A 24,447-nucleotide genomic window follows, 5' to 3' on the forward strand; every position below is an offset into this window, starting at 1 on the left:
TGTAATTCTAGTTTATTTACCTTAGATACAATTTTCACAACAGTCTTTTAAATGAAACAGTCACAAGAAGAGAAATAGGACTAGCTAGATATTACACATCAACTATAAATATTTTAACACTTAAATTTTTGCTGATAATATACATTTAAATAGACTCACAATCACGTAATGTGCCATAGAAATAAAAATTCTGATATAGCCTACATGCAGTCTCATACTGATTATTATCCTAATTATCCTGCTGAGTCAATATAACTTGCGATGACTAGAACATTCAAATACAATACAAATAAAACATAAAGATACAATGTAGTCATTTTTGTTCCCCAATGTTAAGCCTTAGCTCTGGTAAGTAAAACTGACACAAAGATTTTAGTGCTAATTGCCTTACTTGTGTTTTGAAGAGGTGTTGATCTGCTAGGCTTTAAGCCTTTACTTCCTTACACAGTTCAATCTCAGAACGTCCTCCTGACCTCATACTGTGCCCAAGTGCTACCAGTGTCCTCTTTCCCCCATACCAGACTGTCACTCAAGGCTGAAGGGGCACTTTCTGTATCTTCTGATGGTAGAACTGGCACTAGTTTGGTCGCAGGCTCAGTCAAGAAAGAAGGGGGAGCAAAACTGCCAGACGAGGATTGAAACGAGGAGTGATAATTGACTTCTTCTAGTGAATGGAGAGAGTATGACTGTGAAGACGTCATGCGGGAAGATGAGCGGAACTGGGTCGGGCTGGCGGTCTCAGGGTTGACCAGAGAACTGGGTGTAGATAGGGGCATGGGAGCCAGACCATCTCCACACAAACCCTCCACCACCTCGGTCCCCGTGGGCTCCCAAGAGTCCCTCTGCAGTCGACAGAAGCAAAAACTCATTACCCTAGTTCACACAAAAATGAAAGTTCTGTCATCATTTACTCACCAAGTTGTCAAGTTGTTCTAAACCCGTTCTAAAATAATGTTGGTAACCAAACAGTTGATGGGCCCATTCATACAGGTTTGGAACAACTTGAGGATGAGTAAATGATGACAGAATTTTAATTTTTGGGTGAATTATCCCTTTAAGAACATTCTCAAATGACAAGACACTAAATTTACAAATTGACTGAACCTCCTCTAAAGCCAATATCCTTTAAAACCAGATGAATGCAGAAAGTGGGAGAGACAACAGACAATAGTTTTAATGTATATTGCAATGTACAGTATATGCAAAAGAATGGCACAAAGAGTAAAACAAAACAAAAAAGCCAGTATGATGTTGTCAAGGCCAGAATAAACCTATATAAATATTGTTTTCTTTTTCCAAAAAAATTAAGGAAGATGGGGGGAAGATGCCCCTCTTAAGAACAATGTGTATTTAATTGAACATTTTAACATATTTAGATATAAGTTTAGAATGTGCATGTGTTATAGGAAACAAATAGAAACATTTGCTAATTTAGTTGTTAAAGCACAAAATGTGAAATATTAAAAGAGGGGTAAGATGGCCCCGGTAAGAAGACCGCGTCCCCCTTCCCCTATTTTCATTGAAGATACGTCATAATAGCAATACTATGAATGCAAATATGATTTCCCTCAAATAACCTATAGGTTTTATTGAAAGGAAAGCTGTCTGAAATGTATATCTAATTAATGGAAATCAGAATAATAACCCCATTAATTACAATAAGTATTATTAATAAGTAATAAGTACTACCCAGCATTTTGACTTATCTAATACTTCAGAATTAAATTGTCAGGAAAAGTGTGTTATTTCTAATTTAAATTCATAATTTAAATTTCATAAAAATATATAAAAGTATATAAAGTATATCAAGTTTGCAGGTAGTAGTTTTTTAGAATAATTAAATATAAATATAAAAATATATATTTAATTATATAAAAAAACATGTATTGTCTGCAAACTTGTTATTCAATTTATTGATTTGAATTTGACATTTGAACTGTGCCAATGAAATGAAATTAAATTACAAAAACATTTCTTCTTATTTGCCCTATAAAAACCTAGGCTATAATACTTGGATGAAATGGTTTTTCTACTAATTTTAATATGTTTAATTTAAGTTTTCAGGGGAAATAAATTAATATATATAATATATTTAAATAAAAATAGAAAAATATAGAAAATGTAACTAGCCAATATAAAAATTTAAATGACAAAATAATTTTTTTTATTATGCAATTGTTTAATTTTTTGGTTACTTTATTTTGATGGTCTCTTTAACACATTCTGTTGACTATAAGTAACGTTGCATCTACACGTCCACTAACTCTCATTAGAGTGTAAGTAAAGATTTAGTCGACTGGTGGGGTTAGGGTTAGAATAAGTTGACATGTAGTTGCAAAGTTGCTTATTGTCAACATAATGTTCAAAAGGGACCATCAAAATAAAGTGTTACCAATTTTTGAAAGCTCATACTACTTGTATGAAACAGCAAACATGTTATTTAATTTACTGATTCATTTAAACATTGTCCCATATGCCCGTAAAAAACAAAACATATTATATTTATATGTTCCTAAAATCTTTTTTTAATATCAGTTTATTATTTAATTTAAATATAATTTAATATAGAGGAGTATAGAAAATATAATATGAAATAATATTAAAATGGTTTAAAAATGTGTTATATAAATATTTTAATACTGTTTTGTTTTGTTTTGTTTTCAAAGCAATTGTGGTATAGGAAACAGCCTGCAACCATGTTATTTAAAGTATTGATTCATTTGAACTCTGGCCCATATGCCCATAACATTTACATCATTTCAGAAAGATATGACCTATATATAGTAGCTTAAAAATAGCTGAACTACTGAATATTTCCAACACAAAGCAGCATAGACCTTTCCCCCTATACAACATGGGCAGATGGACATATGACTGATTTATACACTTAAACATCACAAACATCTTTTCTGACTGTGCCTTCTTGCTCGATGTGCCTGATCTTACCAGCAAATAATGTGAAGGGTCACTGGAGTAAGGAGGGAGTAAAGAAGACAATGCAGATGGCGAGAATATTGCACTTCCTCCGCTGGAGAAAGGTGTGCTGCGGTAGTCTCCAAAAGACTCCGGGTAGTAGCTGTCTATGAGAGAGGAATAACCAGACACGCATCCGGTGTCGCATGACAGAGACTTTCCCGTTAGCGATGAGGGGTAGACATCAGTAGAAAATGGTTTCATTGAGGAACAAAACTCTGTGTCTGAAATGAAAGGTCTTCTCATGCCGTAGTAACTTGGAAGCATGTGAGAACCTGAACAGACCACAACAATTTTGATTAATACATGATAATAAATCATGACTGATACATTATTTACAGTATCTAGAAATGGCATTGCACATTTCTGAATTTTGAATTGGAGACTCACCAGTCATTTGAACTAACGGAGGAGAGGATACACCCTAGAACAAAAGAATGATTCCCATTAATCATCAGTTTTCTGTGATCACCTCGTTTGACTAACGCAATCTAGTATTAATGGCACATGACAAGCTAAAGCACAAAATATTTGCATACATCTAATTAAACTGCCCCCCAAATCTTAGAGAGATTTCTCACTATAATGCAAGTGTTCAAAATAAACAATCTGATCTGATGAATAACCAAAATCAAAAACACAATTATGTTCATCAGCACAGCCTTTCAAAAAAAAAAAAAAGTGTTGTATATCTCACTTTCTCTTGCAGCCTAGTTTTGTAAGGGTAGAGGAAGAGTCCAGTTAAGGTTCAATTATTCTACTTCCAAAAGGACAGTGGGACCTAGAGATTTGTAACATACACTTTTGTAATTGAGAGCTATTGGTGAGGCAATACAGACAGACGCACACTCTTTTTCGTTTGCATAATGCTAGAATAAATGAGCTGATATCAAGGCAGCGCAGGCTGGAGGGCAAGCAAATTTTGAGGCTAGCATTTGAATGTCATGTGCTCGTTCCAAGACTTTCCTATGTGAATGACCTACGCCTCAGTGCCTCTTTGAAGGCATGGTATGGAAATGAGGCTGTTGAAGAGTTCCAAGGCTGTAGCACTGCACCTGATCCAGCCTCGAGATAAACCACGCTGGAGTGGGTGGAAGTGAGGGGGGTTGGTGGTTTGTGGCCCTTGAGCCGACAAGCAATGAAATAGCTCTACTGTACACGAGTGGGATACAGTAAAATGAAGTTCAATACCATGCAAACACCTTTTCTTCCCACATAAAGCTTAACTTTCTCTGTCTCAAATGTATTATGACTTTGCTTTTGAATTGCTGCCTAGATGATTGTATTGCTTATTGTTGCTAGAAACAAAATGCCATTTTACTGACATTAAAAAAGTTGACATTCATTTGAATGTCTCAAAGTGATATCTATCTATCTATCTATCTATCTATCTATCTATCTATCTATCTATCTATCTATCTATCTATCTATCTATCTATCTATCTATCTATATATATATATATATATATATATATATATATATATATATATGTCTGTCTGTCTGTCTGTCTGTATTTTTATTGTGTCACTTGTGCACATCAAAAAAGCAGTTTCTCATTTCTTTAAACAAGTTGCATATGCTTTGGTACATCCATGCAAATGATTACATAAAATTCTCTGCTGTTTCCTACATTATCAATTGCTTATGTCATGTTGATCAAAATGTATTATAATGGGTCTCTGTTGAATAGTCTCACCCCCCACAACATTTAGGCATTAGTTCATAGCATAAGTCTTTACATGCAAAATGGTTGAACAAGTTGTCATAATATCCATGCACAGTTTTTTCTTAAAGGAGATTGTCCGATGTTCACATTTCTACTTTTGTTTTTTGTTTTCTTTGTGCTATGCAGTGCTTTCTTTCTTTTCTGTATTGCAATGACATGGTCTGTCAACAAATTACAGTACAAACAGTAAAAGCGTAAATGTGAATCTTGTCCAGTCTCTTGCAATCAAACTCCCACACACACTAAAGTGTGTAACCTTCAATAATTGTCATCAAAACTTTATCTATAGTTTACATCAGAACATCCCTGTTATATATAGTTTACATCAGAACACTGTTATATTGACAACATGACTAAGCCATACACAATGACACAAGGACTTGTCATTCTGAGGGCACTGACATGTTCATTGACACAGATATTTACTTTTGAGAGATGAACTAAGGATTTTGAGCAAGAGACTGGCTTTTGCAGGTAATCCTGGTGTTTTGCTATTTGTATGAATTGGTATCTAATTGAAATGCACTTACTGTTTTGCACATTTCGAGGATGATTCGAGAAATGTACCAAAGCGACAGAGAAAAACTGTAATGCCTAACTTTTTTTCAAATATTTTTTGCCATTCTGTAATATCAGCTCTCACTTTAAAAGTTTTGTTATTCTCTTAATGCCACTTTTATTATTTCAACTTTTTTTTAAAGCAAAGATTATACAAGAGTAGTAGTTTACTATTGTTCCTCTTGAACCTTTGGCAAGTGTCTGTATTGTTTTGGTCCTGTGTTTGAACATGACTTCTGTGGACAGTGTTTGCTGAAGTCTGCAGATGGCTCTTCTACCCTATATAAAAGGCCATAGATACAGAAGTAAGCTTATTATAAAGCAATTTTTGTTCTGTGTGGCCTCGACATGCTTCGATTCACCTGTGCAACCCTCCCCCTGCTCAGCCATTGTATTATGTGTTTGGTCTCAGTCGTGTCCCTGTGGGATCACAATGATTGACACCTACATACACTTTTTTATGCATTGAAAACATAGTTACTTTTCAGCTGTTACATATAATAAATGATTAATTGCCAGTCTAGACTGAAAGAACCAATAATAAGTCACACAGGGAAATCTGAAGTCACAACTGTAAAAAAAAAACTCATATGAGAAAATGACACTGATTTTCTGTAATTCTTCTAAGCTAATGGGATTATTTATTTAGGAAAATGTTGTGGGAAATATAATATATATATTTAAAAGTATTAAAAATGGAATATTCTTAACATTAGAATTTTTCAATTAAATTACACACTAACATAAGAATATAAAAAATGTTGTAGTTGTAAATTGGAATTGTGTATATATATATACATTAATGTTAAGGATATTTCATTTTAATACTTATTTTATACATAAACATTTTTTTTATATATTCTTAACCTAATATATATATTAAACATTCTTAACAGTACAATATTTTGATTAAATGGCACACACAAACACAGACAAATATAATTTGCATTTATGTTAATGTTTAGAATACATTTGTAATCGAAATTATTCAACCCCCATTGCAAATCAGGTTTATTGGAAATATTTACAAACTTTCAGCTGTTGGCAATGAACAAATAAAACAAAAGAAATTGAAATAGCTTAACACAACAAATGTTTCAAGTGGTTTTCCCAAATTCAACTGAAAATTCAACTTTTAATGACTACTGCTGTCTCAAAATGATTCAACCCCCTGAATAAAATCCCTCACAACAACACAAATCTGCAAAACAGGTGTTGTCTCAAGCACACGTGATGCAACTTATCAAGGGCTTCATTAGTTGGATCAGGTGTGCTTGAGCTAGAACACATGAAATATCTGAGCTGGTTAGGTTTGTTGAGTGTCACGTTTGACTGAATCTTAGAAATATGGTTAAGTTAAAAGAACGGAACAAAATGTTAAAAGAAGATATCTTCGCCCTTCACAAACAAGGAACAGGATAAGATAGCGAAGGCACTAAATGTTCCGAGAGACACCGTTTGAAGCATAGTTCGCAAGTTCAAAGTTAAAGTTGGTTAACAGTGGTTACACTACCTGGACGAGGCAGAAAAGGGAAGCTATCAACGGCTGCAACCAGATTTCTGAGAAGACAGGATCAGAAAAACCCTCGAGAGACCTGCAGTAAGACTTGGTGGCAACAGGCACTAAGGTTTCAGCTTGCACAGTAAGGCGCGTAATAAATGCATGCCAGAACTCCAAGACGTACACCACTACTGACCCAAAAGCACAAAATCATATAAATAAGCCACAGAAGTTTTGGGATTCTATTTTCATGGAACTTTTCAGCCCTATGGATCAGCGGTATGTCTGGAGGAGGAAGAATGAAGCATATGTTGAAAAGAACACTCTGCCTACAGTTGAGCATGGTGGGGCTCGGTGATGCTCTGGGCCTGCTTTGCATCCTCTGGAACTGGAAACCTGCAGCGTGTGGAAGGCAAGATGGATTCATTTTGTATATCAGGAAATCCTAGGAGAAAACGTCATGCCGTCAGTGAGGAAGCTGAAGCTGTCAATGGACCTTTCAACAAGACAATGATCCCAAGCATACTTAAAATTCCACCAAGGTTTGGTTGCAGAAGAAGTCCTGGAAAATTCTACAGTGGCCATCACATTCACCTGACTTGAACCCCATAGAAAATCTATGGTGGGATTTGAAGAAAGCAGTTGCAGCACGCAAACCCAAAAATATTACTGAACGAGGAAGAGGCTAAGATTCCTCAGAAACGCTGCCAGAAGCTTCTGTCTGGTTATACATCTTGTTTGCAGAAGGTCATAACACCAAAAGGGTCTTCTACTAAGTACTAAAGATGGTTGCTATGAAGGGGTTGCATAATTTTGAGACAGCAGAAATCATTCAAAGTTGCATTTTCAGTTGAATTTGGGGAAACCACTTAAAATATTTTTTGTGTTGAGCTATTTCAATTTCTTTTGTTTGATTTGTTCACTGCAAACAGCTGAATGTCTGTAAATTTTGCCAATAAACCTGATTCGCAATGGGGGTGGAATAATTTCGATTACAAATGTATTTCATTTTACTACTTTTAATTTCTTGTATGTAATTTGTAGTTTTAAATTGTAATTGCATATATTAATATATACATTTTTAGAAAGGTTCATTTTATTTTCCCAATGCTTATGTTCTTTAGGTATTACACATTATAATTGAATATAAATGTTTGTGTAAAATTTCATTTTTTTTTTTTACTTTTAATATTATTAGCTCTGAACATTGATGAGACAGAAAACATTATACACTACTTATTCAAACAAAAGCGAGCTTAGTGTGCCATAGACACGGAGAAAAGCTTTCCCTCTTGTGCAGCCAGATGTCTGCAAGTCTGATTTGAGCTTGTCTAGAGTGACAACAGGCGACTTGTCTGTGGTCTGCAGGAGGAACAATACAGTAGAGCAGGTGTGCGAGTGTTTGACTTTGCATAGCCATACTACAGCAGCAAAAGGATGATTTACTCCCAAACCTCAGGAGCTCATGACCATCAGCACTGCTGCTATTGTTTGCCGCTTATGTGCAGGTATTCACTAACGGGCTTTGCTTCATCCCACCCGTGTGAGAAAAGGACAAGACTCCGACGGCTTGTATATCAGAGGCTGTAGGTTCATCATTAGAATAAAAAGATAAGCCAATGAGCAAATAAAGTGGCGGGGCAGAGAAAATACCAACTGTTTTAAACTGACTGTTTGCATATGTGAAAGAAGAGCAGAGTGGCAGGGTGAATGGAGTGAAAGGAAGCATTGTGAATGACAGGGCGGGGTATATTTCAGTTGAGGGTATTGACCAGGTAAGATTAAGCGGTGGAATTACCGTGTAGCGTGGCCCGCTCGTCTCCCGTGACCTCTTTTCTGCCAGCAGATCTTTCACTGTGTGCTTGACCCGGACTCCCTGATACACTCTTTTTGAGCATTCTGCAAAACAATAGTGTAAAGTACAAGGAAAAGTACTTTAAAATGTGTGCTGATTAACTCTGGATGGCTGATGTTATTCAGTTTATGTACAATATTAATACAAACATACCATAAATGAATGTCTATATCAGATGAAATCAGTTGCACACAAATCACAAATACAGCATGCATTGAATATAAAACTGTTGATATTCAGACGCTAAGATTTGTTTAATAATTGCACATTTATTACATCGTTTACATCATTATTTCTCATTTGCAGCTTCATTTATGACCAGGTACAGTATCTCTAGTCAGTTTTATGGCGCGCATCTATATAACTGGCATGGAAATTATCTTTGGTTTTGGTCAATGCAAATTGGCCAGTTTACAAACACTAACTCTGTCCTGTTGAAACATCATCAGGGGGTGATTATCATTTTATGTTTATGTCAAATCTGCTTTTGTGACTCAAAATGTCAGCCTGATATGTCTCACTAACCATTTGCATGTAGAGTATCTGTGCAAGTGCCAAGTTATATACCGACATATGAACTAAAGTTTAAAGTTTATTTCCTAAAAAAAAAAAAAAAGAGGATTCCTGGGAAGCACGTATTTGCAATTTAAAATGTCCATGATAGGAAATTACATGCAAAAATCATTGTAGCGTTATGTAAAAGACCCCAGCTTCGTGAATGAATTTGAGGAGCTCTGAAGTTCTGCTGGTATTTAAGCATCGAAAGCGGTTGTGTTTGAAATATCACATTTATCCCATTTTTGCAGCATCAACAGTGATTTTAAACAGGCTCAAAGTACACTGAGTCTCGTCCATTATGAAGATTTCTTGTCATTTCGTAATCAGACCGGTTAACATTAGAGTTAAATATTAAATAATACAGTTCAACCATTCCAAGATTAATCTTAGCTTAAAGATTAAACAGCATGGCAAAAATTTAGCTCAAGCTACAGAGTTTTTAATCACCAATAACAGGTCAATTTATACTTACCAGTTTCCATGATGCAGATACCTCAGCTGTGAGTGGCAGGAGATATACTCTTTCTATCCCAGTGAAACAACTGTGTCTACTCCCAAACTCCAGCTGAATTTGACCATTATACCAAAGACACGCAATCCAACTCCGCTTTAGTGAACTATACTATAGATGCTGATCAGAAGTCAGCTTTTGAAATGATCCTCACACATTTGTTTGCATGCAAATAACTGGCAGGACGTTTTCCAGCATTTGCATCAACTTTCTAGATTAGCGAGAAACGAGCACGAATGACACGCCATCATCATTGGTAATGTCAAGACTAACCTTTGCTGGTCATTTGGTGTTTTTTATAGCCATGAAAGTCAAGTATGCGTGGTGTGAATCTCGTACACCTTTGCTTAGCATTATATCATCATTCAAGTTTTACCAGCAGTGTTGTACTTACAGCACTAACATTATAAAATTAATTAAAACCACTATATGGACGAATTCAGATTTATAGATAGATGGCTTAATACTTATAGATGTACAATGTTTCAGAATTAGGGCACTCTTTGGTGAAGCCTTATGTCTACACACACTGAATTCAAAGGCCCTGGAGTTTCATGCAATTTATTTTGGGTTGTTGGGGCCGTGTAACTGCCAAAACAAGAATTAGTGTCTCGGATCTTTCTATAATAAGTGACCCATGACTTCCAAAATGCACACTTCTTCCTGTTTCTACCTGGGTGGATATCCTTCCATCTCTTACGCTAACTTCATCAGGCTCAAATTGTGAAAGGATGGTTGGGAGGGAGCATGAAAAATAATTTTCAAAGATGAATAAGCACCTCTGAGTCCAGATCTTAAATCTCTTAAAAAGACTCTTAAAAAGTCTTTGGGATGTGCTGGAGGAGACTTTACAGAGTGCTTGAGTCTTGCATTGTCAATACAAGATCTTGACCAAAAATTGATCCACCTCTTGATGGAAATGACATCACAACATTTATTATCAAGAGGTGCATCAATTTTTAGTCAAAAATCTTGTATTGTAACATAATAATCACTTATCCAGTCACAGACTCTTAAGTATTTGCCTATTTAAATATAAATAAATTTTGCCCGTATATATATATATATATATATATATATACTATATATAGGCCTATATATATATATATATATTTCTCTCTACTTCTATTGAAATATGGTATATGGCACACATTTACAGTTTAAAGTGACTCAAGGCTATTTTAGATTTTTTTTTTGTATGCACTTAAAAATTGTGGAACATGTGAATGAGTAAGTAAGAACATGTGAATGAGTAAAAAAAAGATCGATATGATATCAGTCACATAGGCCTAAATTTCACTCCATTAATCTTGCGCCACTATAAGCATTCCACACTGCTCTAACTTGGCACTCACACATAATCTAGTGCAAAAGGTTATAGGGAATCATATCAGCTGACAAGTCACCAATCTTTGTGACATCAATTGTGCTCACTTTGGTAAGTGCCAACCACTGAACTGAACATGAAAACCCATGAAAAACTCAAAAGACAGAGTAATTACTAAGGGTACATGTAGCCTATATGCTAAAACATGCTAAAAATCACTTGATTTTTTTGGGACACTCACTCAAAACAGTTCAACAAATTACTTACAAGAACTTTAATGGCAGCAGGGCATCAAACTCCAATGTAACTCTTAATAATTAACGCGTATGAATGTGGACTTGCATGAAATAACATAAAGTTGTCACAGCTAAAAACGTGAAATTTCACAATGTAAGGCAGTTTTTGACTAACAACGACTTTTTTATGACTTGTTAAATATAGAAAGAATGCAAATCTGATGAATTCCAATGAAAGGCCAGGTCAATTACTTTTGGATACTGGGATAGATTTGATCTTTTGTTTTAAAGGGGTCATATAATGGTACATGCACTTTTACAAGTTGATTGTACTGAAATGTGTGTTGGGAGTGCCTGTACACAACCATCATAAAATGATAAAAATCCATCCAGTGTTTTTGTTTTAATCTCCTTATATGTTTTCCCCTGCCTCAAATTGAGCCGTTCGATTTTGTGACGTCACATGCTCGGAAGCCCCTCCCACGATTGTTGATTGACAGCATCGTTTCGACACAGACCCGCCCTCGCTCGTGAGCGAGCTGTCAATCATAGTCTGCGCGGACCGGCGCGGTCATTGTTGATATGCTGGAGCACTGTCTATGAGCAGAATGGCGTCTAAGCGATTGTGGTGTTCTGTTCTTGGGTGTAATAACGAACACAGCAGTCATTTTATTGTTCCTAAATCCGAACCGCTGAAGACGCAGTGGCTGAGTTTGTTTTCGAAGGGAATATTCCCCACAAGCAACGTCAATGCTTTCATGTTTGCGCGAATCATTTCTCACCAGACTGCTTTATAAACGAGGGTCAGTATAAAGCTGGTTTTGCTAAGAAGCTGCTCATGAAAAAAGGATCGGTACCAGCTATTCGTGTTCCTGCTGAACCTCTAGAACAACTGAAGTGAGTGTAACGTTTTATTAAACTTTATATTAATATTTATATTAATCTTTGCAAATCGCTAGCTGCACGCTTCACAATGAATGCGTCTAAGGTTTACACTTAGGGTACATTACGGCATGTTTTCTATGTATGATGTTCTCAATATAATTCATAATCCCACGTTTATACTGAACAACGCGTTATGGTTATTGTGTTATTGTGTTACAAACGGTGTACGGCACGCACAGAACAGAGGGGCGGGGTGAGCAAAGCTCATTATCATTTAAAGTCATATGCACTGAAACGGCGTGCTGAAAACAGAGCTGTTTTTGACCAAGTAAAATAAGTGTTTTCTTACAATACTAATGAGAATTTTTAATTAAAGTATATTACAAACTTTTAATTTAGACCCTAAAGAATCATACTAGCTTGTACAAAAATGGCATTATATGACCCCTTTAAGATTTTGACTCCCAGGGAGAGAAATTTGCTCACTAGGTGAGGGATCCTGACTTTTCGCTATTAACTTTTTTTTTATATAAGGGTTTTATATAAAGGTTTTATAAGGGATTGCAGTGTTTTGAACTTTCTCTTTCTTTTTTAAATGATGTCAGAGATGGGGGACTCGAGTCACATGAGCAAATTTAAGGACTTGAAACTTGCTTGACTATTAAGAAAATGACTCGACCTATAACTTTGACTTGAGATCCAATGACTCGAGACTTGACTTGACTTGAACTGTATGACTCGAGAATGACTTTATATAATTTTTTTATATAAATCATCGCAACATCAATTGATGAACAAAATGAAAGCAACGGAACCATTGACGCAGTCATCAGATTCTGCGCGATTGCGTGACGCTGCACAAGCACAGGAAAAACATAGGCCTACATCGCGGTGAGCGCGCTAAATACAAAAACATCTCCCAGCATCGTTTCTTTTTGGATATAAACACTAGAAATTGACCATATTCCTACAAGAAGATTTGCTGTACGCATAATAACTGGCAAGGGATATCGGACACGACCATCACAACCTCGAACTTCATTCACCACGTCTAAAAGTAGGCTAAGCTATAGCTTGTTTAATCTGTTCGTTATAGTTAATTTGACTAACGTTTAAGCTAGAGAGAACAGTGGTCAAAACAGCATGCCTCTTTATACAAAATTATGTTTTCAAATAAAGCTTAAGGCTGTCAATAGATTAAAATGGGGGCTAAAATGCCAGCAGAATTCATAGGCATGCACCCAAAATTCAAGATGTGGTGGAAAAAATGGCCCTAATAGGCTATGAGTTATTTTTATATTTATAACATATGATCTTTAGTAAATTTGACTAACGTTTAAGCTAGAGAGAACAGTGGTCAAAACAGCATGCCTCTTTATACAAAATTATGTTTTCAAATAAAGCTTAAGGCTGTCAATAGATTAAAATGGGGGCTAAAATGCCAGCAGAATTCATAGGCATGCACCCAAAATTCAAGATGTGGTGGAAAAAATGGCCCTAATAGGCTATGAGTTATTTTTATATTTATAACATATGATCTTTAGTTCAGTTCAGTAACAAAACAGTAAACAGTTCAGTAAACAAAGAGTGGCTTAGTGAATCTACCGTTTTGAACGAATCAATTGAATGAATGCTTCTATGACTCGTACATTAAGACGGTGATTTGGCGCCACCTATTGGCGGTTTTAATTTCATAATTAAAAATATATATAATTTATTATTTTTTAGCATCTAATTTTCTCTATATTAAAATGATTATATTTAAATCATTAATCTCATAACATTATATATGGTGTTGTAATTGCAGTATAAATGCATGGTTAGAAAAAAAATTGTTAGAACATAAAAAAATGCCCCTGGAAATCTATTTAAGGGGTCACATATTGGCTCTTAATGGGAGAGTTAATGTCTGCCGGTGATATTCCATAAAAAAAATATATAAGCAAAGTTAAACATATGGCATTTACTATAAAACCAATATAATTAATGCATCACACTTGTGAATTTAGCTTCAAATGATTTATCTTCAACATTTTTCGTATAATTGTTATTATAATAATAATAATTCCAAATGTTGATCATCATAAATACATCCATCCTATAATAAATTATATTAATATTACGATATAAATGTATAAGAAAAGTAATCATTTCTGAGGGAAAAATAAATAAGGTTGAGGCCAATATAAACTCTACTTTTTTTCTGTTTGGTATTGTAACTTGACTTCGACTTGACTTGACCCTTAGCAGGACTCGACTTGACTTGCTTGAAGTGAACCACTGACTTGACTTGACTTGGTTGTGTGTACCTGCGACTTAGACTTGCTTGAGACTTGATGGTAAGGACTTGAGACTTACTTGTGACTTGAACATGTGTGACTTACTCCCATCTCTGAATGATGTAGCCTAATTCTAATAATCTGGTGGGTTATCTGTCTGAAAAATGTGTAACTTAAAAAAAAAATATATATATATATATAACTTAAATATTGAAATACTGTCAAAAATCCATAAGCAAATGCTCTTAGTATGTTCACTAGTTTTGGAATGTAAACTATCTGTATCTGCATGGAATTATAATCATGCAAAGCAAAGCAAATCTCAATCTTTATTTTTGCAATAGTAACATAAATGAGTGATTGGATTCAAAGAGATAAAAAAAAATCGCAATTCAACAGGTGTTGTCATACCTTTAAAAATCTGTCAATGTGTGCTACAATATGTAAATACCTTTACTGTCTATGGTAAATACTGGACACATGAACCTCACTTGCACACAACCAATTTCTGTGATTAAATTTGTGATCAATACTTTCCTCTAGTGGGCAATGATAGAAACTACGTTTAAAAACGTTTCTCACTTTTAACTCTTGAATGAAAAGGGTACCATGCAGTGGAGACTTATTTACATACATTTTTCATTTAAAATAAAGTTGCAAATATATAATGGGGTTTAAGCGGAATAACAAATGTCTTATTGAGAACAGATAAAAGCACTACGGCTATCTTAAGATAACCTAGAGCTGCACGGTTCTGGATAAATTGAGAATCACATTTTTGTTTGTTTGTTTGTTTCAAACAGAGATCACAATTCTCCCACAATTCTGAACAACAACTAAACAAAATAACCTAATTTACAAGAGGTTCTGGCAAAATGGTAATTCCTGCAGTCTAAGTAAAATAAAAGTAAAAAAAACTCGGTTTGAATGAATGATTTAATGACTCATAAATACACTTTCAGTATTGAATGAATCAGCGTTTATGAACGAATCTCTTGAATGAATGAATCAGCGTTTATGAACGAATCTCTTGAATGAATGAATCAGCGTTTATGAACGAATCTCTTGAATGAATGATTAAATTACAAACAGGCCTACATTTTTTAACAGTCACTTGTCGCCACCTGGTGGCGTAAAGATGTAATCAATACAATCGTTATTTGAAGCACCATGATACTTTCAAATGGTGATTTAGCCTAGTAGCCTACTCTATTTTATCGCTACCATAGATTAGTGTTTATATCCGAACTATAAACTTATACCAGTAGCCTACTTCTGTGATAATATGAATATTTGCAAGACTGAAATAATGATAGGCCTACTGTGTGTTTGAAATGACTGTTTGTGAAGCTGTTTCATACCTAGGCCTATACCTAGTAGCTACTGTATGATAGTCTAACTGCTCTCTCTGGATCAGCGTCAGGTCGAATATTTGAATGTTCCGGTGTGATTTTGTCAAAGACGCAAGCGAATCGTTGTACGGTAATTTAGGAATGAGATCGCGATGTTTTAATGATTACCCGGGCATACCTAATCCTCGGCGTTTTTGCTTCAAAGGCTAAAAAATTAGGCCTACTTTCATTTATCATCTTCCTTTTAATTTTTTTTATTATTATTTGGTGAGCCTACCTGTGCTCACCAAGGCTTCATATGTGATCAAAAAGTAGTAAAAAAAGAAGAAAAAAACACAGCATAACTAAATTAACTGTTTTCTCTTTGAATATTCAACATTGATCTGACGGAACTGAACTGAGCTGGATGATAACATCACTGTTTTCTCCAGAGCTGACTTGTCTTGAATATATTTTTTAAAATTTTTAATATATTCCTGTGATGCGCTGAAAAGAAAAACAAATCTTATTTTTTCCACTTTTGACTGTAGTGTGTTTAAAAAGGGTCATATATGGGCTTTTTTTTTTTTTAGAAACACACACACAAATTCTCACATGCATGTATCTATAAAAGGAGACACACTCCTATATCTATAACAGTCTTATCTCATTGTGTATGTGTAAAGATAAATGTGTGCTGAAGTTTGTGGTTATGCATCTCATTAAACAGTTTGTTTGATCTCTGTAGATTGCAGGGAAATGATCTAGAATCATTTATTCGCTCTGTCACCCTGAGCAGTGGCTCGTTTTATCACAGGAACATTCTCTTGGCTCACTCAAAGGAATTTTCCAGCACTCTGTGTAAAGAGCCTTGCAGTAATAGCCTTCAGGGTGCGTTTAGATCTTACTTAGCCTACTGTATATCTCGAGTTATATTTGCACTTATTATTTCAATCAAGTGGTTATAGGCTAGTTCTCTTCAATGACTCAATAGTTTGAAAAGTAATTCAAAAAATGTTTTCATGCATTGTATCATGAGAGAAACTTGCTACATTATGAAAATTGCGTGTTTTATAATGTTTCTATATGTAGCCTACCTGTAAATGTTGTGGCTTAAACATGTCTAGAGGCTGTTAGTGTGTAAATTCATCAATATCACAAGAACAAGGGTGCTGTTGTTCAGAAAATCAAAAACCGCTGTGGGCTATAGGCGCGACGCCACAGGTAAACAAAAACAGCACGAGTGGGCTTGTACAACGGTAGCCTAAAATTCAAAAAAAATAAGTTAATATTGAGTAACTTACATTTTAGATAGAGTAGGCTATTGTGTTTGTCTATTTTGTTTCGCCAATGAAAATCGTTCCAACAGCAACTTTAAGCTTCTGAGACTGCTGTCTCGTTCCTGAATGAATCAGTGTTTTCAGTTAAATGAGTGCATGAATGACTTAAAAATTGCCATAAATATGTCACATACAGAAAAAGTCCCTGACAAAAAAATGTACGGTCTGTCTGAAACACGTAAACACGTTTTTTCCAAAACCTGTATGAATTTCTTTCGTGTGCTGAACACAAAATAATATATTTTAGAAATTCATACAGGTTTGGAACAACTTGAAGGTGTGTAAATGACAGAAGTTTCATTCAACTATAGGCCTATATGGAGTTAATTAGCTACTCTCCACATACAGGTTTCCCCATAACGTGTGTGTGTGTGTGTGTGTGTGTGTGTGTGTGTGTGTAACAGACTTCAATAGACTTCAATTACGATTAAGGGCCACTGTGTGTTTGCTCTATGAAGATTTTGATTTAAAACCATATTGTAAATGTCTAAAAATTTTTACATTATCAATCAAATTACACCAGTTCTGTTTCACATGATGTATAACAGGTTTTCAACTTTTCCACCAATACTAGCTTTCCATATGTAACTTATTTCCAGCTCTTAGAAGCCTAAAGTAACAGTAGGATCATGTCTTTCGGTTTGATTAAGACCAATACTTACGTCCTGCAGGGGGCATGACCTGAACATTGACTGTTATCCATGGCCATTTATCAGGCTTAGTTTGTGATATCTCCACATTATTCAAGGAAAAAATATGTTATTTTCCAAAGAAAGGAATCTATATAATTTCGTGGCACAGTTTATCCTGCTTTAAGAGAACGTAAAGTTTTATTGCATGCATTAAAAAAAACTGTAACTTTTGCTTTTTCCAGTCCTTCCACACCTAAGTGAAACGACAGAAATAAAATTGTTAGGGTAAACAACAGGCTGATTTCAGCACTGTATTGATCAGATAAATGACTTTCTTCTCAGTTGCTTATGAAATTATCCATGCTATAATAAAAATGAGTTATGCCAAATGAAAGTGTATTTCAGTTGTTTGAAATTCAGCCCACAAAATGCAGGCCTGCGAGAGGGCAGGTGATGTTGAAAAAGCAAAACAATAAAAAAAAGTTATTCATTTTATATGCGATTTGATAAGCTAGCCATTTTTGAATGCAGAATAACGCATCTAACCTTTGCTGTATCTTGTGTGAAACATGTGATCAAAATATTTGTTGATTTTTCTTACATCTAATATCTTTCCTGAACTATCAACTTGCACAACACTTAATTGAATGGCAGTTGTATCCAAAAATCTGGACATGTCTGTCTATAACATTCATTTTCTCCTTTGTTCTAAACCCAACACGCATCAAATATGTCTATTTTTCAATTTCTCCTCTTTTTGTTTTGATCGAACCAACAGAAGTCTGTTTTTAGGGATACGTTATAACTTCAGCATGATGGATGTGAGGCGCATGGTGTTTCTTGCTCTTTATTCCAGTGAATTATATGCAATTACTCACAGCCTTCAGGAGACGATGTGCTGCATATGTGCAGCACGTGTTGGATTAAAAAATGGCTACTGGAAAATGTCACAGGTGTCACAGGGGTTTTTACTGGTATCATGTTGGGTTTTCCATTGCTACATCACTGCAGTGGAATAAATATGCTTGAAAGTGCACACATTTTCAGACATTGTTTCATTGCAGCTGATCAAATATATGACATTTTAATCCAGACTGAAATTTGAAAGATGAAAATGAACTTCCTATATAAGTAGCTACATGTCCATTATGCAATATCTCAACAATTCCCAGTAGTTTCTTACACATCACAGCCATGTGTAAAATTACAGTTAAATGAATGTGAACGAAGAATTAGGACATTGTGATGCTTGAGAAATCCTTTTTTTTTTAAATCATCAAAATATATATTGAACTGTCATAGGCGACCATTTGGAATGCAAAATTTTGGTTTAATCTTTACTTGCACTAGAGATTAAAAACATCCTTAGCATTACAAACTTTCTAAATATCATGATTCATGCACTGTCTCATATCATATATTTGTGTACGGATGTACAGGTTTTCGAATATTTCAGAATATGCAGGAATCTTTCATTACAAAGTTTACTGCGTAAATAATGACCGTGCAACATTTCCTTGTTCTCAAAATAAAACAATAACAAGTTGTGAAATTAATTACAAATGGAATTTTAGCAATAGAAAAACAAAGTACTAGGAGTGTTTTAAACTTCATGAAGTGTGAGAGAATGTCTTTATTAGAAAAAAATGTAATATCAAATTACTCTATAATGTGTTTTAATACACACGTTTTCAATTAGACCTGCTAAATAAGAGGGATCCTGCTGGTTTATGCGTTTATTTCATTTGTGTGTTGTTCATAAGGCACCAAGCACATATTTTATTGGACAGAGTGACGCAAATGTGAAGCATATTATTGCTATCCACTGTAAAATAGGTTAAAAATGGATTAAATTGATTAAATTTGAATGTCTTTGTTATAAATCTTTTATGTTTCATAATAATGAACATGTGATATTTGAATGTTTTGTGGATAAAGAGCGGAACTAAGCCTGAGGTAACCTTTTGGTAGTTGTTTAAATAGAACACATTTGTCAAAATGTAATGCGGATAAAAAGAAAAGCACATAAACACAGAAGATCTGTACCTACTCAAGGGAATATAAATACCAGGACAAGAGCAAATAATTAAAACCTGATCAAAGCCTGACCTTTCCCTTTTGTCTCAGGTTCAAATTCTGAAAAAAACAAAAAACAAATGGAAATCACCATGCTAATCACTGCAATGTACTGTATATATAATGTAAGTAAATATATAAACACTTAAACTTAAACTGTAAAGTTTAAAAGTATCTTGCCTGGTCACATGCACATATAGTGCATGTTAGGTTACCTATAAAACAAACATATGAACAATACATGTGAAAGAGTACAATTCAAATAAGGGTTTTAGAAGAATAATTCTCATTAATGGAATTTAATAAAGTAATGACTTTATCAACACAGAAAGGAGCTGAGCTTATAAACCATTTTTATTGTGTGATCATAGTAAAGCCAAAATCATCATCAGGATTTTCCAGAAGTCGGTGCAAAAAGAATTATTTAATAGGATTTTTGCAAAGCTGAGTCTTATTCTTGAGGTGTTTAGTAAATCTTTCCTTCTGGCAGATTTAGAATAGCATAATGTCTGAAAATTTGTACATACAGGTTCAGAGCTGTGAAAAAATTACACAGACAATAATTTGGTGTGTGTGTGTGGTGGCGGGGGGAGGGGGGGGGGGGTTGTACAATGTGAATTGTACAGAATATTTAATGCAAATTTGACACTGTCTCTTTAAGACACATGGACAGTGTTGTAAATCGTAAAGGCTGTTGCTCAATGAGAAAGCCATACTTACAGATAACAACAGCTTGAAAATTAATTAAACATATTGAGCTGTTAAAGTTATTGCCACAAGGTTTGCAGAAGTAATTCCAAACAATTTTTCCACCAAAAGACTAATCTGGCCACAAAGACGGTGGTTAACTTTACTGAGGCCAGCACATCTTTATAGAGTCATATCATCTGCACAAGTATAAACAGAATATAAACAATGGTTGATTTATAATCTGTTAAATACATGATGCAGTCCACTGATGCAAGACACTGCCATAGGTGCTTGAATTATGAAAGCAATTTATTCTGTAATTTACCCACTTTTTGGATCACAGATTGGGTATAAGAAATAGTATTGTCTATTTTACCTGAAATCAAAAAAAAAATTGATATTGAACTTGTGACACAAACTTGCTGTGGCATGTGGAGAGGTTCTCTAATTCAATTGATTTTCCATACTCCTTTTTCCTTGGATTAACCAGAGTTATAATGGGAAACTCAACGCTCTTACCTTTCATCAGCATTGGTCTGCCTGCCAGCATTGGCTGATGGTAAGCCATCTTCACTGTCTCCCTCCTGAACTGAAGCCATGATGCAATATTTCACAATTAACATCATACTTGCACATAACATCATAATTTTCAGAGGGTAAAAAACCTGTTATTATTTAATGTGCACTTCTATATGATTTTATGAAGATGCGCATCCTGGAGGATGATGTCTGTATGATTATGTTCAGTGTTGGGGAAAGTTACTGGTAATGCATCACAATATTGCGTTACTCCCTAAAAAAGTAACTATTGTGTCACTTTTTATGGAAAGTAATGTGTTAGGCCTATGTTAGTTTCACGATACTTTTTCTCACCTGAGCTGGACTTGCTTGTATGTTTTTTAATAAAATTTAAAAACAAGTTATATTTTTGTCAAATGTAAAAGCCCTTTTACAACAAAAGTGAAATGAATAAGCCTCAGGCAGAAGGAAATACAAACTCACGCCTGTACAGTATAGGGCGCAACCCAAACAAACCTTTCAGCTGTCGTGCCATTCTGGACTCCAGAAGAATAGGACTGAGGACAAGAAAGTTAAAGTCCCCCTATGGTAAAAATCAAGTATTTAATGTTGTTTATGTGGTGTTTTTAATATGCTTTAAGACAAACCATGTGGAAATTCATGTCTACAGTCAACACCATTTCTGAGTATTTTCTCTTTAAAAAGGCAGTGATCTAAAGACGGTCTTAAAACGCAGTTTGAAATCGCTGGTGTTTCTGACGTCACAAACTACCTTGTAACCAATCACGTCAACGTGCTGGCGGGCTTTATCATATATGCTGCAAAGCAGGGGAGTCTCAAGAGAAGCCAGGTTATCCTGGTATATTTTTCTGTTGATACGAAAAATCGGCTCGATTATATAGTGGGTGTCTGTGTATTATGATGTTATAATGAACTATGCTTTTCTCCACTGACGTTTTGCGTTGTTCAAAGCGTTTCTGGTGATTGAAGGTAGCTGACTCAGAGATGGCGAATGGTAACATGGTTTGTGGAGCTGTTTGAACATAGTCAAGCAAAAGGCTAATCATATTAATTACTTTGTTTAGCCTATACCGTTATGTGTCCGACGTTGTAAAAAGCCTTCAGCCCCCCTAAACTTCTGCCCAGCCCCCCTAAAAATTTGTGATTAACTGTAGCATTAATTTGTGATTGCTTCAGTTCTCTTTAAAACATGAAACCGACAGAGCGCACGTCAGAAACAGAGGACAGGGTGTGTGTGTTCATCTGAGCCTCATTGGTCTGGGGTCTGTCACTGCCATGGTCACTGTGGCAGGGCTGCCAACTCTCACGCATTCAGCGTGAGACTCACGCAATTGAGCCAATTCTCACGCTCTCACGCCACACCCCCGATTTCTCACGCTGAAGTGTCAACCCGGTCGGTCAAATGCCTGAAAGATAAGTCTATCTATAGATCTACCAGTTGAGCCATTCGTGATCTACTAGTTTTACCAGAAAATGAGTTAAAATATCCTGTAATCTATAGCGAGCGTGCATGCGAGACAGATGTGTTGAGCTCCTAACGGTGCGTTCCTAACCGCGCACGCGCACGACGGCCGAGAGGTAAGCGAGCTTGCGCGTCTTTCTCTATTTTAGGTGATTAAATGTTTATGTTGTCCTCCAAAGTTTACTATTGGACAATGTTTAATTTAAGCCTGTGGGCAGCATCAGACTGCTCCATTTTGTTTGTATTTATCATTGTCTTATATTAAGGCCTATTAAGCATCGGGATCGGTATCGGCCGATCACCATGACAAGAAATCGGCATCGGTATCGGCTGCAAAAATCCTGATCGGAGCGTCCCTAATCCCCCCCCCCCCCCCCCTCCCCCCCTCCCCCAAAAATGAAAATCCTAGAATCGCCCCTGTACCGCAGTTGGCCGAGTGAATCTCTGCAGAGCTCCTGTGAGTGGCGGCGGGGATAATTAGCATAATCATGTCTGGCATGTATTAAAGGCTCATGAAACCCCCAAACTCTTTTTTTTTTTCTTTAGATGTGAACAGATATGTACAGGTTGCACATTACTGAAAACAAAAGCAAGTGTGTAGAGTTACACTCAAGCTATTGTTAAAGCATGAACAATTTTTTACACTGGAATTTGTTTTTAAAATTTGTCATTTTGGTGATCAAAGATGAGTTTAAGGGATCAAATTATTGACTACAGGGGGACTTTAAGTTCAACACTCTTACTTAAGCAATAAAAAATAAAACTTTTAAAGATTATTTCTTTGTATGGTTGAATTGGATCATCAAAAGTCAGCAGCAAAGACGTTTATTCATAAAGTGAGATTAAATACATAAGTCATATTTTTGTTATTTAACATTTAATTATTGCAGGTTTGTGTAATATTCTGAGTTTGCATTTCACTGTTTTTATTAATTTTGACGATTTCTGAATCTGTTTTTGTTCAAGTGAGATGAGTAAATTAAATGCATGGTCACAGAACTACAATATCATGTTTACACAGCGCACACAACCTCTGCACTTCCTCACGATTTCTCATCATGGAGACAGGAGAGCTCCCAGTCAATAAATAGGAAAGCAAAGTAACTTGCATTACTTATTTGAAGAAGTATAACTCAGATATTTTGTTGTAAATTTAAAAGTAATGCATTACTTTACTATTTGCTTTTTTAAAGTAATCTGATTACGTAACTCACTATACTTTTAATGTGTTAACTCCAATGCTGGTTTATATACATTTTTTTTAGGAGAGACACAACAGACTTGTGCTGAATCTGACCTTATCTCTAAAAAATGTCATTTGTTCATCAATCTGAGCTGTACTATGTAATCATCTTTTCTTTTATTTCATTTCAGACCGCCCAGAGCTGTCATTAGCCCACTTCCTGGCTGCAAAGAGCATCATTGACAGCCATTCAATAATAATTGTTTGGGAAGCAGAATTTAAATGATATATAATTATTATAAAAATACAAAATAAATATATATTATAGATTTTTGGAGGACTCTTAAAAACAACAAATGACATTTTTCACTGTCTGCTGCCTTTGACATCACAGCTCAGCATAGTCGCCAGTGAAGGGTTGCCGTCAGGCAATCATCATTATCATGATGTCATTTTCCTGCAGCCCTGGAGTCATTAATCACTTGGCATTTATAGTTCAGGTGATTGGCTCCTGGCAACAGAACTGAATGCTCATAGGCCGCCGTGAGGAAATATGGCAGATTTCAAATAAACCACTACTCCAGAAAGTGCCACTGAGATGAATGGAGTGCAAATAGTTTTCTAATCCTCACTGGATAGCAAAAAAAAAAAAATTCTTATGCTGTTTGCCTAGCGCTTGAAAATGGACAGATTTATGTATTTTTATGCATTTTGCAATGCCTTTGCTCACTGTGTGGCCTTGTTTAGAAACAAATAAGGGTGTGTTTGGAGTCTTTATGCTCA

At 35.3% G+C, this 24,447-nt stretch overlaps 1 protein-coding gene across 2 annotated transcripts; it reads right to left on the reverse strand.

The window, feature by feature from the left end:
* Positions 1-286: 286 nt before the first annotated feature.
* si:ch211-213d14.1 (POU class 2 homeobox associating-factor 2) lies at positions 287-21,113 on the reverse strand. 2 transcript variants are annotated; one of them, XM_056243150.1, is made up of 5 exons: positions 20,999-21,113; positions 8,558-8,658; positions 3,364-3,397; positions 2,947-3,248; positions 287-842 (listed from the first exon to the last, which is right to left on the reverse strand). In XM_056243150.1, exons 1-5 carry the CDS (start codon positions 21,045-21,047, stop codon positions 456-458), a joined length of 873 nt encoding a protein of 290 aa, XP_056099125.1. In that variant the 5' UTR covers positions 21,048-21,113; the 3' UTR covers positions 287-455. The 2 variants fall into 2 exon arrangements, with proteins under 2 accessions (XP_056099125.1, XP_056099126.1); XM_056243151.1 differs by lacking the exon at positions 20,999-21,113 and adding an exon at positions 9,645-9,817.
* Between the last annotated feature and the right edge of the window lie 3,334 nt (positions 21,114-24,447).

This window comes from Rhinichthys klamathensis, unplaced genomic scaffold (assembly GCF_029890125.1).
Source record: "Rhinichthys klamathensis goyatoka isolate OS25496 unplaced genomic scaffold, OSU_Roscu_1.1 h1tg000781l_1, whole genome shotgun sequence".
NCBI lineage: Eukaryota > Metazoa > Chordata > Actinopteri > Cypriniformes > Leuciscidae > Rhinichthys > Rhinichthys klamathensis.